Source organism: Lepisosteus platostomus, chromosome 14, assembly GCF_059453375.1.
Source record: "Lepisosteus platostomus isolate fLepPlt1 chromosome 14, fLepPlt1.hap1, whole genome shotgun sequence".
Taxonomy (NCBI): Eukaryota; Metazoa; Chordata; class Actinopteri; order Semionotiformes; family Lepisosteidae; genus Lepisosteus; species Lepisosteus platostomus.
This window is the reverse complement of record NC_142624.1, coordinates 4,584,565-4,599,422: the sequence shown is the minus strand read 5'-3', so window position 1 is coordinate 4,599,422 and position 14,858 is coordinate 4,584,565. Positions and strand designations below refer to the sequence as shown.

General features: G+C 35.6%; 1 protein-coding gene across 3 annotated transcripts; it reads left to right on the top strand.

The window, feature by feature from the left end:
* Window positions 1-57: 57 nt before the first annotated feature.
* Window positions 58-10,434, top strand: mdh1b (malate dehydrogenase 1B, NAD (soluble)). Of its 3 annotated transcripts, XM_088606643.1 has the most exons (11): window positions 226-400; window positions 1,075-1,187; window positions 2,084-2,218; window positions 3,081-3,223; window positions 3,867-4,206; window positions 4,294-4,369; window positions 5,982-6,123; window positions 6,524-6,699; window positions 6,862-7,001; window positions 7,720-9,227; window positions 9,881-10,434. In XM_088606643.1, exons 1-10 carry the CDS (start codon window positions 379-381, stop codon window positions 7,750-7,752), a joined length of 1,320 nt encoding a protein of 439 aa, XP_088462769.1. In that variant the 5' UTR covers window positions 226-378; the 3' UTR covers window positions 7,753-9,227; window positions 9,881-10,434. The 3 variants fall into 3 exon arrangements, with proteins under 3 accessions (XP_088462770.1, XP_088462769.1, XP_088462768.1); XM_088606642.1 differs by having other exon boundaries at window positions 229-400; window positions 3,867-4,369; XM_088606644.1 differs by lacking the exon at window positions 2,084-2,218 and having other exon boundaries at window positions 58-400; window positions 3,867-4,369.
* The last annotated feature ends 4,424 nt before the right edge of the window (window positions 10,435-14,858 follow it).

Genomic DNA, 14,858 nt, shown 5'->3' with positions numbered 1-14,858 from the left:
TATAAATATCCTTTTAAACCTCTACATTTCTTGCATTTTATACTATTACGTACACAGTCGGTAATATTAATGTAATTAACATAAAAATAGTTAATAGAAAAACCTATATTAGTTATACTATTTGTGCAATAGCCATAAATAGATGGGTACTGAAAATATATTGTTTAAATTATTTTTTCACCTCTGTAGATAATGGAATTTGGGGCAATGGTATATATTTATTAAATATTTAAAAGGGATTTAAAAGTAATGAATCGTTATGAAGTAATAAAGTGTATATTTGTGAACCACAAACACAGCAAAGCGTTTCTGAGAGGACGACATATTATGTGACACCACTGGGTTACCAGGCAACCATCATAAACAACTCACAGCAAAATGGCTAAATTCGTACTAGCTGGTAAGAGAAATTGTAAAACGTACTGAAATTCTGAAATAATTGTTTATATAAAGGATATCTTGGAATAGTTCTAACATTTGTCCAAATAAAACATAGTGCCTTGTCTTAATTGATGGATCAATTATAGGACTGGCTTTATTAAAATAAGTTATTGAGACACTGTCTGACATACCTCATTGTTCCACTTTGAGATATTTGCATTAAGTCTTCAATTAATTCTCATGCCATTTGCTCGATTAATTTAGAGAAGATATGGCGCGATATACTGTATTATATTGCCGGCATTGAAATGTTTAAAACCGAATATTTAATTAATTATAGTTTCAGGTTGAAACTTGCAAAGAAAACATTGTTTTATAAATGACTGTTCGTGTGTGCACCGATAGACAAGTGATTTGATGTTTATTATGTGCCCTTTGCTATAATGAATGTACAAAGAGTATCTTTGCATAGTACAAATAAGATTAGCCAATGCCTTTACTTTTGCTTTTGACAGATGGAATGATGCTAATTAAAAATCATAAATGATACAGAACAATTCTGTTCATTTTAAAATGTAGAACACTGTTTCACAAAGTACCTTTAGTGGCCACATTTTTACAGTACAATGCATGGCTCTGATATTGACTTGACAGGCCAGCCTATTTAAAGAATGCTTTTGTTTCTCTCTCTAGGTAGGGCAGACTGTCCGTATTATGCCAAAGCAGAGCTGCTTGCAGATTTGCTTCAAAGAAACCTTCCTAGCTTTAGCATCTACAAAATTTGCCACCACCCAAAGGACTGGGAGGTAAGAACTTTAACAGATTCGTATTCATGTGAGAATCATGTGAGATTTGATAGCTCTTAAACATGATGTGTTAAGAACATACAGTAGGTAATGAGAAGAAGCCATTGTGTCCTTGTAGTTTGTTTGGTACAGTAGGTAGATAATTTATCTCATACAGTTGCTTCTTGAAGTATACTAAGTCCTTCTGTTTCAATAACTTTAATAATTTTCTGGCTAGCTGGTTACAGACTCCCATTACCCCCTGAAGTGCCACCCATTCTCATTCTTAAATGCATTTTCACTAGCATACTAATAGTAGTATCACTAATTCCATTAACGTAAGTGCACTAGTACAGTGTAATTGTTACACTAACAGTATATATTACTTATGCTCTACAGATTATATTTCACTGGTTGTCTTGAGGAAGTCCATTTTTGTATGTTAAGTGGTTTGAACTGAATCAGCATGCATTGCCTGCAATGTAAAAATAATAAAATCCCAACAGCCAAAAAGTTTTGTTCTTGACTTTTCTTTCTACTTTTCAGCATGAAATTAACCTTTACTGTGCTTATTCATATATTGTACATTTTTTAAGCCTGGTTTGCTGTTTCTTATTCCTAATTTGACTCTTTAACCATACCTTAGCATGTTTCTTACATACTGTAAATATTCTAAGTAAAATAAAAATTATCCTGAACTTTCTGATACACAAATTAAATGAAAGGCTGATTTTTTTGTATTTTAAGCATAGCTTGCTTCCATTACATATATTGTTGTAAAAATTAGAATACCAAGTGGATGCATTTATTTACTTGTTTGTTTAACCGCTGTGGTTCTGCTGCAGTGTACACTATCCTAGTCTGAGAATCCTGCTTTTTTATGGAATACAGTGTAAGCTTTCCAAATCCCTCCCCAGCAATGGCTTGAAGAGACTTGTGAAAAGAATGGCTGGAAACATGACCGGTCTCCTATTGTATGGAGAGAGCTTGTTGACCGAGGAGGAAAGGAACTTCTGCTAGGTGGCTTTAGTGAATTTCTGGAGCATGCGCAAGTAGGACTAATTTTTCTAAAGCATTACCGATAATTTCTTTACTATTGCTTGCACTTCTTTCAACATGTTTACAGCCGTTTGAGAGTTTCTATTCCAGCTTCTTTAATGGATTACAAAACGTCTGGCGCAAAGGTCTGTAGTCCTTAGTCTTGAGAGCCACGGTGTTGAAGACATTATTTGTGACTACTGAGTAGACGAGACAGTCCCTCTAGGTAACTGGATAGCTTTGAATTTGAATTGAATGAGACTTGGAGCTTGAGTCTATGATCCAAGTGTCTATGTGTCTCATGGAGAGCAAGCTCGGGTATGCAAAAAGACAAATTCCTAATGCAAGAAGTTGTATAGGGCTAATAAAGTGATCTATTGTGTTACAGTATGTATGGAAATAATTGGTCCAATCAATTATTAATTAAAACAAAAGGGCAATACCCATGGCTGTGTAAGACTTGGGATGCAGACCCATGTAACATAGCACAGGCCAGAACAGTCATGAATACTGTTTAAACTGAATAATGTGTAAGGAATTTAAATTGGCTACCTAAGGATTGCTTGACTAAAACAGTCATCATTATAATAGTAATATTGAAATGTATTGTTGTGTAATCAAGCTTATAAGTTAAATTTACAGTCTTAAATGTGCGCAAAGTTAAGTAATTGCAAACTAAATTAATCACTTTTCATTTTTTTGGTCATTTTACTTGCAGTTGCCTTACGTTACTGCTTATGACAAATTTATCAGATTTTGGTTTTGGCAGACAAGACAGGGATTGCCCCCTCTGATCATCTGATAAATTTAGGCTAGAACTGAAAACGAAACCCGTTGAATCGTTTTGTGTCACACACACACTATTTTTATTTTTAGGGTTACTATGGCGTTAGCTCAGACATGATGACTGAGATGATGAAGAACATTGCATCCGAGAACTTGCAAACCAAAATAGATGTCATGGAAGAGGAGGCGTATTATAGGAGTCTGATCAAACCACTGCACATATGGATCACAAGGTAAAATGTAGACCAATCTCCAGTGCTAAAGGCCCACATCTGCAGTGACCCTAATGCGGTTAAAAAGCACAGGTTAAATCGAAATGGTTCTTTCACTGATTTTTAATGAACACCAATAATGTCGGCAAAAGTACCAGTTTTATATCTCTCATGCTGGATAAATTATAAGCAGTAAGGGTCAGAAAAGAATATTGAAGGTCACAAAAGGTTGAAAAGAATGAAGAAGTAAATCAGAATCATTAAACATGATTAGAGAGCGTAAAGTTTGTTGCTCTCATTTGACCATCTTTAACAAAGATGCATTGTTTTTTGAAGGGTTAAAGCCTGTAAAATTTGTAATAATTAAAGTTATTTCCATAGTAACATACTGTAGGACCTTTTGTAAACAGTTTTAAAAATGTTTTTCCTGCTATCAGTTATCTGATGATCCATGGATCAGGTAAAGTCCAGTGTTCAAGAGAATTAACCTTTTCAGACTAGGCTCAGTGTAAGCAGCAGGTCATAAGGCCATGGGCTATTGAAACATATCACACTGAGGGCAGGTGTTTTTATAATTAATGGTTTCAAACGCTATGGATAACGGTGTTTCATAAAGGATCATGAGGGATCAAAATATAAGCTGACAGTTCTTTCCTTGTTTCAGTGCATTGAGTCCAGTATGCTATGCCTTGCTCCCCATGCTGGGCAAGAGAGACTTATTTTCAGAAAACACCGTGATAAGTCTACACCTTCTAGACATCGGTGGTTCAGAAGAAGAGCTTTGCAGTCTGAAGACAGAGGCTGAAGACCTAGCCTTGCCCATATTCCATGAGATCACTATCCACACTGAGCTAAGTGAGGCCTTTCGCGATGCCGATGTTGTGCTCATTCTGGATGACATTCAGCCAGAGGAAGATCAGGCTCTTAGAGAGAGGGCCATTAAAGAACTTGCAGACCGCTGCCAAAACTACGGCCTGCTCATCGACAGCCATTCACACAAAGAGGTGCGCGTTGTGGTTGCTGGGAATTCTTACGTCAACTTAAAATGCCTCGTGGTAATGCAAAATGCACCTTCTATTAATCCCCATCAGTTTGTTGCCACTGCTATTCAACTGGAAAATGAAGCAAGGGCTCAGCTGGCTAAGAAATTAAATGTTAATACTGCAGGTAGGGGTTTTTGTTGAACTTTTTAAAATTTTTTTTTACGTTTGGCGAAAGGAGTTTGACCTTTGCCAAGTATCATGTGTATCGGTCTAAAAACTTAACAGCCTTATTGCTGTAAATTAAATGAGAAACAGTGATGGTCTAGTGTTATTCTACATTAATGGATGCGCATAAACATCCCTCACTGTTAAATACCATTTATAATTATCCAATATTATACAGTATGCTTATTCCATAAGCATTTTTAGATGGGTTTCACTAAACTAGCCTGATTAATCGTATGAAATTTCAGACCGAACTGAGCCATAGTCACAGTTCTTATTCAGAAATTTCATAAGGTTTAGAAGTGTAGTTCTTCATTGTTTTTTACGGCACAGGAAATCTTTTACTCTCTTGATTTTCACTGTGAGTAACACTCACAATCTCTCTAGAGTTCCCCCAAGTTGAACCTGAAAAAAACAAATGTTATACATTTTATGTTTCATTTGCTCCATGATCTGACAATTGTGTGCCCATCTTTCACAACAAAACCCACTGTGATTTCTGTTGTTGTAAAACTGGTTCTAATGGGGGAAAAAACATACTATAGGGTTTCTTACAGTTTGGGGAAAATCACTAACTAGTATTTAAATATTTCAGTTTTAATGCTAAAAAACAACATACGTCAGTGTATCACTATTTAAACATCCATAAAAACATTTGACATATTTGTAAGTACTGTAATTATTAAGATATGTTCCAAACTGAAAGCGTGTTTAAAGAAACAGTGCAAAACCAGGTTTTTTTGGCTTGACAATTGTAGTGTAGTGGTGATTAATGTTCTCATTTTAAATTACCCATTCTAACACGTTGATATTATGTCATCTTGCAAGATTAATTCACAAGTACTTAATTATATTCCTATATTCTAGTGTTTACTGTATATCGAGAATATTGTTTTCTGAATGTGCACTGTACATGGCTGCCAAATATTGAGTACTGAAGCTTAGATTATATTTTAAGGATGAATATGGCACTGAATGATTTTGGAAAATGTGTTATGTTACCAATGTTTTATTAATGTTCAAAGCATCGCAAGAGATTAATGAATTCTGACAAAAAATATATAAATGGTAGCTGAGAGGAAAAAAGTGGTTGGTGGGACTCATCAAAGTGTGCGAGGTCATTGAAGAATCCTTGTGAATTAAAAACTTTCAGTCACAGGACACTGCTAAAACATGTAGAAACCAGTTACATGTTTGTTCTGAAGGACTTTATCTGGAAATGCTGGTAGAGGATTCTATATGTAAATTCAGAATAGATCTTCTGGCATGGAGAGGACAGAGTTTAGATAAGAGTTGAAGGTTATATAGAGAAAAGATATAGAAATAAAAACATATTTGAAAGGAAACAGTCCTACCTTTTTCTACATAAGATAAAAAATCCTGGAGTCTTTTCGATTTGATCAATACTTCCTTAATTGCTAGTTCTGAAGCTTAGGATTCAGAAAATCTGCCTAGTGCTAAACACTCTCAATTGAAAACATGAAAAACTAAATTAAAAACAAATCTTTTCCTCCATTTGTCCCATTTTTTATCCTGGAATGAAGCTTTGTTACCCTTTCTTGTCTTCACAGATGTGAAAGATGTCATTGTGTGGGGTAACATAACTGGGAACTCTTACATCGATCTCCAAAGAGCCAAAGTTTTTAGATACGATGGTGCTATCTTTGGGCCTCCAGATTTCTCTCAACCAGTTTTGGAAGTCATATATGACCGGTAGGATCCAGTGAAATCCCTTTCCTAATCACACCCAGCAAAGCAAAAGGAAGCAAGCTACTATTGTTATTACACCTACTTACAGTATGCCATGTACCATATAACATATTACAGCTTTTACAGTTCAATAAAACAGCCACATTGCAATATCATAGACTGATTTTAGTTATTATTTTAACTGATCTACACTGGGTATTAACAGTAAAGCGTTGCACTAATATTTTTCTGATTTAGAGAACACTGAACCCAAGGACACATTTCTCATTTGAAGAAATGTTGAAAGTGTTCCCCAGTGTCCCATTTGAACAACAGCATGGTCTCAGATGTTTCCTTACATTCTAGACTTTATTCAAACCACTTTCACACTATTTTAACAGTGTTTCTGCCCTTTTTTTCACAGCAAATGGCTGGAGACCGACTTTCTAGCCTCTGTGAGATCTCAACGTTGCGCCGTGGAGGACAAAATGCATCGGCCTGCAGGACTGTCTGCAGCTAATGGGATAGCCACTGTCCTGCAGTGCTGGAATCATGACTCCCCGGTTGATGATGTCTTGTCTCTTGGGGTCATTAGTGAAGGTAGATCAGCTTCACACCTTAAAAAGATGTCTGAGATGAACAGCTCAGACATAATGCAATGCCATTCCTTATTATGCCATTAGATGATCTTGATAATTATTTTAATCACATTTTGTTGGAGTATTTAATATTAATTTGGAATACTTTTCTGATTGGTTGCAGGGCAGTTTGGAATTCCCAAGGGGCTAGTTTTCTCCATGCCTGTAAAATTCCAGAATGGGGCCTGGATAGTACTTTCAGATGTTGAAATCAGTGACACACTGAAAGAGAATTTGATAGCTGCATCTAATGAACTGATGAATGTAAGTAGAAAATAGACTTACAGGTTATATCCATGTGACAATTTAAACACTCATTCAGATGGTTTTTCATAAGAGTGGAGTGCAAAAGCAGCTGATCAATGTTGGGGAAAAACAAGAAAATCGTTTTCATTTTTGCCTCACAGTTAATGATTTGAAGTAATCTTATTTCTGTGTGTTTACTGCTGATATTCTCTAAAAACAATTGTGCAATTGCAGTATTCTTATAAGTTCTCAAGAGTGGTCTTACCTGGGTCTGACTTGACTAGTCAGACACAGGTAAGAAGATGATGTCTGCAAACTTTAGTCATTTACTAAAATCTTTTTCTGTTGTGCTGAATTTCTCTGTTATGTTCTCTAATTGTTTTTGACAAACGAGACCTACTCATTTTCCCTGCCCCATGTAGATCTTCCGATTTCAGGTACACTGAGAAAATAAACCTTGTTCCTATCAAAATAAGAAGAAAAAGGTTAAAAAAGAAAAAAAACAGCTTATTTCTAATTTAGGACTGGAGTAATGCTTACAATATTTAACAGTGAAACACTTTGATATGACTTTATTTTATAAACTTGATTTGTATTTCTGCTTTAAGTTGAGTAATGATTATAATCAGGTTTCAAAATGTGAGTATAAAATGTCGTAATTATATTTTTATGACTAGTTAACTAGTTAAAATGTCCTTAAATTAAACTTTTGAGTAAAACTTTTTTTTTTTTCTAGGAGATGGAAATTGCCTTTAGAGGAAAGTCATGACGGGTTTTACCCAGCATGAATAAAGAATAAAAATATTATAATGTAGTAAACCACGTGTGTTTTAATTGAAATAAAATCACTTTATTCCTCATATTTTGGATTTCAGGAATCTTTGAAAGTCAATATGCAATATATTTTCAGTAATACTGTATGATATGCCTAAAACAAATGAGTCCAGAATACGATTTTAGACAATAAAAACATTTACTGTTCACATTTAAATAATTGGTACATGCATTATACAGTAGATGTACATATAAAATAATACATGCATATATAATACCTTCGATGGGAATCATTGAAAAGGCTTTAGAATCAAATTTGAACAATATATTATCTAACTGCGTGTCATGGATATTCTATTTACTAGTAAGTCAGTACTTATTAACACATGTGAAAATCTGTAATGAATAATAAATACTGTAAATACTTGTTTTAATTTGCACGGACTTCAAGGTGACATAAACAATACTAATAATCTTCACCATCCATGCCTCCCATCAGATTGAGGTTTTGTTTTAGTGTGCAAAAGCTCCCTCTAGTGTTTGGTCAGTTACTTGACACAGCATTTTTCAGGGAGGTGAGAAGTATTGAAGTCTTTTTTTGTGTGTCTTTTGACTGCAACTGGCCCACTAGCTACCAGATGCTTTTTTTTTAGATTTTAGCCCACCAAAATAACACTTTGTTCTCAACATATTGATGGACACTGAGCAATGGGATTCATTACAGGGATTCATCTGCAGAGACTCATTACATCTCAGCTCTTAATAAGCTAAATCAGCTAGTTAGTGGCTCATTTAGACCAATTTAACAGCTTCTCCCAGCTCTTCTTGTGATCTTGAAAAATTACAGATACACTTAGTCATTTAGGATTAGGTTGGGATACCAATGATATAAAAGGATTGCTAAAATCAGTGAAAAAAACAATCACTAAAATTACTAAACAGTTAATTAGTTGTTAATAACAAGAGTTACATCACAATAAAGCCTATTATGACATAACTTATGTGATGCCAACATCACAATTGCTGGATGTGATGTCATGGATTCCTCCACTATACAAGCTTATAAAAACACCTTCAGACTAACTGGATTCAGTGAATTGCTGCCTAGTGCACAATTAACACGGGATAACTTATGCTGTGATTTTAATTCTGTCAGTTGTATTGCTATGGGTCAGAATCATAGTGAAGCAGGGAAACTGGAGGCAGAATTTCAGGTGTTTGACCAGAGCAAATCTGGCATTCAAAGAGTAGCCTGGGACAAACCTAAACCAGGCCAGGACAAGAACAAGAAGAAGAAAAGGAAGAAAACCAACATGAGGTTTTCCCTCTTCGAAGACATGATGCTCCTGCTGTCATGTTGTACCACAGTCACTGTGGTCAAAGAATTTCACCCAGAACAGGATAACGACTGTGTGTTTCACCCAGAACAGGGTAGCAACTCGGCCTGGGAAATAAACCCTCTTGGCACAGGTAAGGCTAAGGGTCAGACAGAGGGGGTGTTGATGGGATTTTATAGACTCTAGCACAGGGTTGATATGGCATATTAGTTACAAGTATTTTTCTTAGCCTGCCGATATCAACCTTTTTTCACTAAATATGAGAAAATACATTTAGCCCAAATCAGATAGAGCACTGCAAACATTAAGTACAATTGCCTGATGTTTAAACTCAGCTAATTCAACCTTGCTTTGTGCTGCAACTTGTTAGGATGCATCAGTGCTCAAGAAATTCTCGAGAAGATATCATTTGTACACAAGCACAGTTTGACATGTTCTGTTTAAACCCACAAAAGAACTTTCAAAACTGTCTCTCTCCAAAAACACCCCCCGTAATAACGCCCAAGCCTACAGGTAAATGAAAAACAATTTTACATTTGTTTTCCCAATTTCTTAATCCTAGTTGCCATTTCCATCATGGTTTTAGGGTTGCATTCAGTAACTGAAGAGCAGCTTTTGCTCTAAAAAAATACTTTGAAAATCATTGTTATGAAATTAACTACTTTCGTAGTCTGACATGTCTATGCACGTCTTTCAATGTCTATGAAAAATGATGAAAAGGATGTGAGGAATTCTTAGTATTCTTGAAATCTGTTTACTGAGTGAACAATTCTCCCTCTGACACAGAGACCAGCCACCCCTTTGGAGTCACAGGGTATGAAAAAGGAGACAGTATCATTAAAGACATGGATCTGACAGGGATTCTTCAATGCAAGAAAATAGAGCTCCTGGAACAAGAGATTGAAAGACCAGTCATTGAAGAAGGCCTTGAGTTACTGGACATTGACAACTGTGAATCTGGAGACAGAGGAGAAAGTCACTCTGATGGAACTATTCAAAATGGCTAATCTGCAACAGCCTTAGAAGTAAAAACGATAGCAGTACTTGCATAACTACCAGGCATGAAGTTCTTTTTAAAACATTTTCCATGTTTAACTCTCCTTGTTGAATTTTCATTCTGAATTTTCTAAGCTTGTGCCTCAGCAGAACACAGCTAGCTCTTTTAATGTATGTTTTAACAAGTATGTGCTGTTTATTTTGATAAGCCTGGACCTTTTTTTTGGAAATACAGTGCTCCCTGCAGAGCTATTTGGAGTACTTTCAGAAATTATCATAAAAAAAAAACAAAACATTACATTGTTGCATTTTTTTCTTAAATAAATCTTTGTCTATGGAAATAACACTTTGTGATGTATTATTGTAAATATTGGAATTTAGCTGAAATAAATAACAAAAAATCATATTTGTATACAGTATATGTATTTTAAATGTTTTCCAAAAGTAAGCTTATAACAAAACTCCAAATGTATCAATTTTTCTATAAGTCTTTTTTTGTAGTATTTACCTGTTCTCACCATTGATACATTTAGCCAATTTCCACCTGGAATTTCCTCCCCCTTAAACATTTGTTATATCTCTGCAGCAGAACATAGCAAGAGCCTGGTTCAGGTCTTAAATTGAAGGTAACCCCCTTGGCTTTGAGTGTGAACAGTCAAATGTCTTATATTTCTTAATGTGTCCACTCAGAAGACAAACATATGGAAACCCCCCCCCCAAAAAAAAAGCAGACGAAAATGTGTTTTTGGTCTTCAGAGGTCAGATTTTTAAACTATATGCATGTTAAGGCCCTGGGAATGATTTGAAAACCTTGTTCTAGGTGACTACTAGCTTGGATAAAAATCTGGGACAAATTGATCAATTAGAATATATTCTACATCATGTTTTGTGAAGACTGGACCTGGAATGAAATTTCAAGCCTATAATAAAAAATCATAAAAATATTGAAAATAATAAGAATAGAAACCATTGCAATTGCTATAAAAACCTTTAGACACTGCTAGAGAGCCTTTATCTGCTGTTATGCAATGAAAAAAAAATCTCCGAGTTGCCTTCTGGTGTGAAAAAAAGGAGCACTGATAAGAAACTGATTGAGTACCCCTTCTGAGTCAATGATTGACAGCTAAAAGGCAGACGGAATGCAGCTCAAGGCTTCTAGAGGAAGTCTTACATCCTATGGGCTCTGAAATTTTACTAATCAGATCGCCTTATTTCTTGTGGTTGTTCTTCAAACATTTACTACAAAGTCAATAACGTTCAACAGATTCCAGGTCTGGAGATAAGCTAGTCTGGGTTATTTTGGATATATATCATGCTTCAGAATAAGGTAAAAACATGGAATATATATATACTTTTTTTGCTGTTTTTGCTTTTGCGGTTTTGTTGATAAAGTAAAGGTTCAACCCAATTTTGTTCAACCCAAAATTTCCAATGAAAGAATACCTTTCAACAATTAATTTGACCATTCCTGACACACTCTTTTGGTTTTGGCAATTTTGAATTGAATTTTCAGACTCATATTTTAATTCAGAGAAGCAACTTTTCCAGTCTAATGAGTGGAATATTGAGAAGATTGTCTTTGAGAAATATTTGAACCCCAACCCTAACTAGCAAAACCCAAAGCTAGGGTTAGGGTTTTATTCCCATACAATGTATACAGCTTTTGATGGCATGGCTGTGTTTTAGGGCTGAAAAGATACGTAGGAATATAGTCCTTTCAATGTTTTCTAAACATTTTTTTCTGACCTACATGGCTGTATACAGTGCTTTGCCCCAAAAAGGAATGGCATCTGAATTGCGCAACAGACAACAGATCGAAAGAACCTGATTTAGCTTTCAAACTCTTGCCATGGGCTTTGAAATCACAGGCATATTAACAAATAGAGCCAAAATGTATTAGTTGTTTCGGACTTTTAGGCCACTTGACCCTTAAAGTACATTCATTTAGCACTCCGTTCAACCCAAAATGTCCAATGAAAGAATAGCTTTGAACAATTAATTTGACCATTCCTGACACACTCTTTTGGTTTTGGCAGTGTTCTATTGTCTTTTCAGACTCACATTTTGATTCAGAGAAGGACATTTTCCAGTCTAATGAGTGGAATATTGAGAAGATTGTCTTTGAGAAATATTTCAACCCTAACCCTAACTTGCAAAACCCGAAGCTAGGGTTAGGGTTTTAATTCCCATACAATGTAGACAGTTTTTGATGGCGTGGCTGTGTTTTAGGGCTAAAAAGATACGTAGGAATATAGTCCTTTCAATGTTTTCTAAACATTTTTTTCTGACCTATATGGCTGTATACATTGCTTTGCCCCAAAAAGGAATGGCGTCTGAATTGCGCAACAGACAACAGTTCGAAAGAACCTGATTTAGCTTTCAAACTCTTGCCATGGGCTTTGAAATCACAGGCATATTAACAAATAGAGCCAAAATGTATTAGTTGTTTCGGACTTTTAGGCCACTTGACCCTTAAAGTACATTCATTTATCACTCCGATCATCCCAAAATGTCCAATGAAAGAATAGCTTTCAACAATTAATTTGACCATTCCTGACACTCTTTTGGTTTTGGCAGTGTTGTATTGTCTTTTCAGACTCATATTTTGATTCAGAGAAGGAAATTTTCCAGTCTAATGAGTGGAATATTGAGAACATTGTCTTTGAGAAATATTTGAACCCTAACCCTAACTAGCAAAACCCAAAGCTAGGGTTAGGGTTTTAATTCCCATACAATGTAGACAGTTTTTGATGGCATGGCTGTGTTTTAGGGCTGAAAAGATACTTAGGAATATAGTCCTTTCAAAGATACTTAGGAATATAGTCCTTTCAATGTTTTCTAAACATTTTTTTCTGACCTATATGGATGTATACAGTGCTTTGCCCCAAAAAGGAATGGCGTCTGAATTGCTCAACAGCCAACAGTTCGAAAGAACCTGATTTAGCTTTCATACTCTTGCCATGGGCTTTTAAATCACAGGCATATTAACAAATAGAGCCAAAACGTATTAGTTGTTTCAGACTTTTAGGCCACTTGAGCCTTAACGTACATTCATTTAGCACTCCGTTCAACCCAAAATGTCCAATGAAAGAATAGCTTTCAACAATTAATTTGACCATTCCTGACACTCTTTTGGTTTTGGCAGTGTTGTATTGTCTTTTCAGACTCATGTTTTGATTCAGAGAAGGAAATTTTCCAGTCTAATGAGTGGAATATTGAGAAGATTGTCTTTAAGAAATATTTGAACCCTAACCCTAACTAGCAAAACCCGAAGCTAGTGTTAGGGTTTAAATTCCCATACAATGTAGACAGTTTTTGATGGCATGGCTGTGTTTTAGGGCTGAAAAGATAGGTAGGAATATAGTCCTTTCAATGTTTTCTAAACATTTTTTTCTGACCTATATGGCTGTATACAGTGCTTTGCCCCAAAAAGGAATGGCGTCTAAATTGCGCAACAGGAAACAGTTCGAAAGAACCTGATTTAGCTTTCAAACTCTTGCCATGGACTTTGAAATCACAGGCATATTAACAAATAGAGCCAAAATGTATTAGTTGTTTCGGACTTTTAGGCCACTTGAGCCTTAAGAACATTCATTTAGCACTCCGTTCAACCCAAAATGTCCAATGAAAGAATAGCTTTGAACAATTAATTTGACCATTCCTGACACACTCTATTGGTTTTGGCAGTGTTCTATTGTCTTTTCAGACTCATATTTTGATTCAGAGAAGGACATTTTCCAGTCTAATGAGTGGAATATTGAGAAGATTGTCTTTGAGAAATATTTGAACCCTAACCCTAACTAGCAAAACCCAAAGCTAGGGTTAGGGTTTTAATTCCCATACAATGTAGACAGTTTTTGATGGCATGGCTGTGTTTTAGGGCTGAAAAGATAGGTAGGAATATAGTCCTTTCAATGTTTTCTAAACATTTTTTTCTGACCTATATGGCTGTATACAGTGCTTTGCCCCAAAAAGGAATGGCGTCTGAATTGCCTGACAGGCAACAGTTCGAAAGAACCTGATTTAGCTTTCAAACTCTTGCCATGGGCTTTGAAATCACAGGCATATTAACAAATAGAGCCAAAATGTATTAGTTGTTTCAGACTTTTAGGCCATTTGAGCCTTAACGTACATTCATTTAGCACTCCGTTCAAGCCAAAATGTCCAATGAAAGAATAGCTTTCAACAATTAATTTGACCATTCCTGACACACTCTCTTGGTTTTGGCAGTGTTGTATTGTCTTTTCAGACTCATATTTTGATTCAGAGAAGCAACTTTTCCAGTCTAATGAGTGGAATATTGAGAAGATTGTCTTTGAGAAATATTTGAACCCTAACCCTAACTAGCAAAACCCGAAGCTAGGGTTAGGGTTTTAATTCCCATACAATGTAGACAGTTTTTGATGGCATAGCTGTGTTTTAGGGCTGAAAAGATACTTAGGAATGTAGTTCTTTCAATGTTTTCTAAACATTTTTTTCTGACCTATATGGCTGTATACAGTGCATTGCCCCAAAAAGGAATGGCGTCTGAATTGCCTGACAGGCAACAGTTCGAAAGAACCTGATTTAGCTTTCAAACTCTTGCCATGGGCTTTGAAATCACAGGCATATTAACAAATAGAGCCAATATGTATTAGTTGTTTCGGACTTTTAGGCCACTTGAGCCTTAAGAACATTCATTTAGCACTCCGTTCAACCCAAAATGTCCAATGAAAGAATAGCTTTGAACAATTAATTTGACCATTCCTGACACACTCTTTTGGTTTTG

Bases quoted from the DNA above. Each gene is read 5' to 3' on its own strand.
- mdh1b (XM_088606642.1), top strand. From the start codon at position 379: ATGGCTAAATTCGTACTAGCTG. The intron at 6,124-6,523 runs GTAGGATCCAGT...TTTTTTTCACAG, and splicing joins TTGGAAGTCATATATGACCG to CAAATGGCTGGAGACCGACT. The intron at 7,002-7,719 runs GTAAGTAGAAAA...TTTTTTTTCTAG, and splicing joins CATCTAATGAACTGATGAAT to GAGATGGAAATTGCCTTTAG.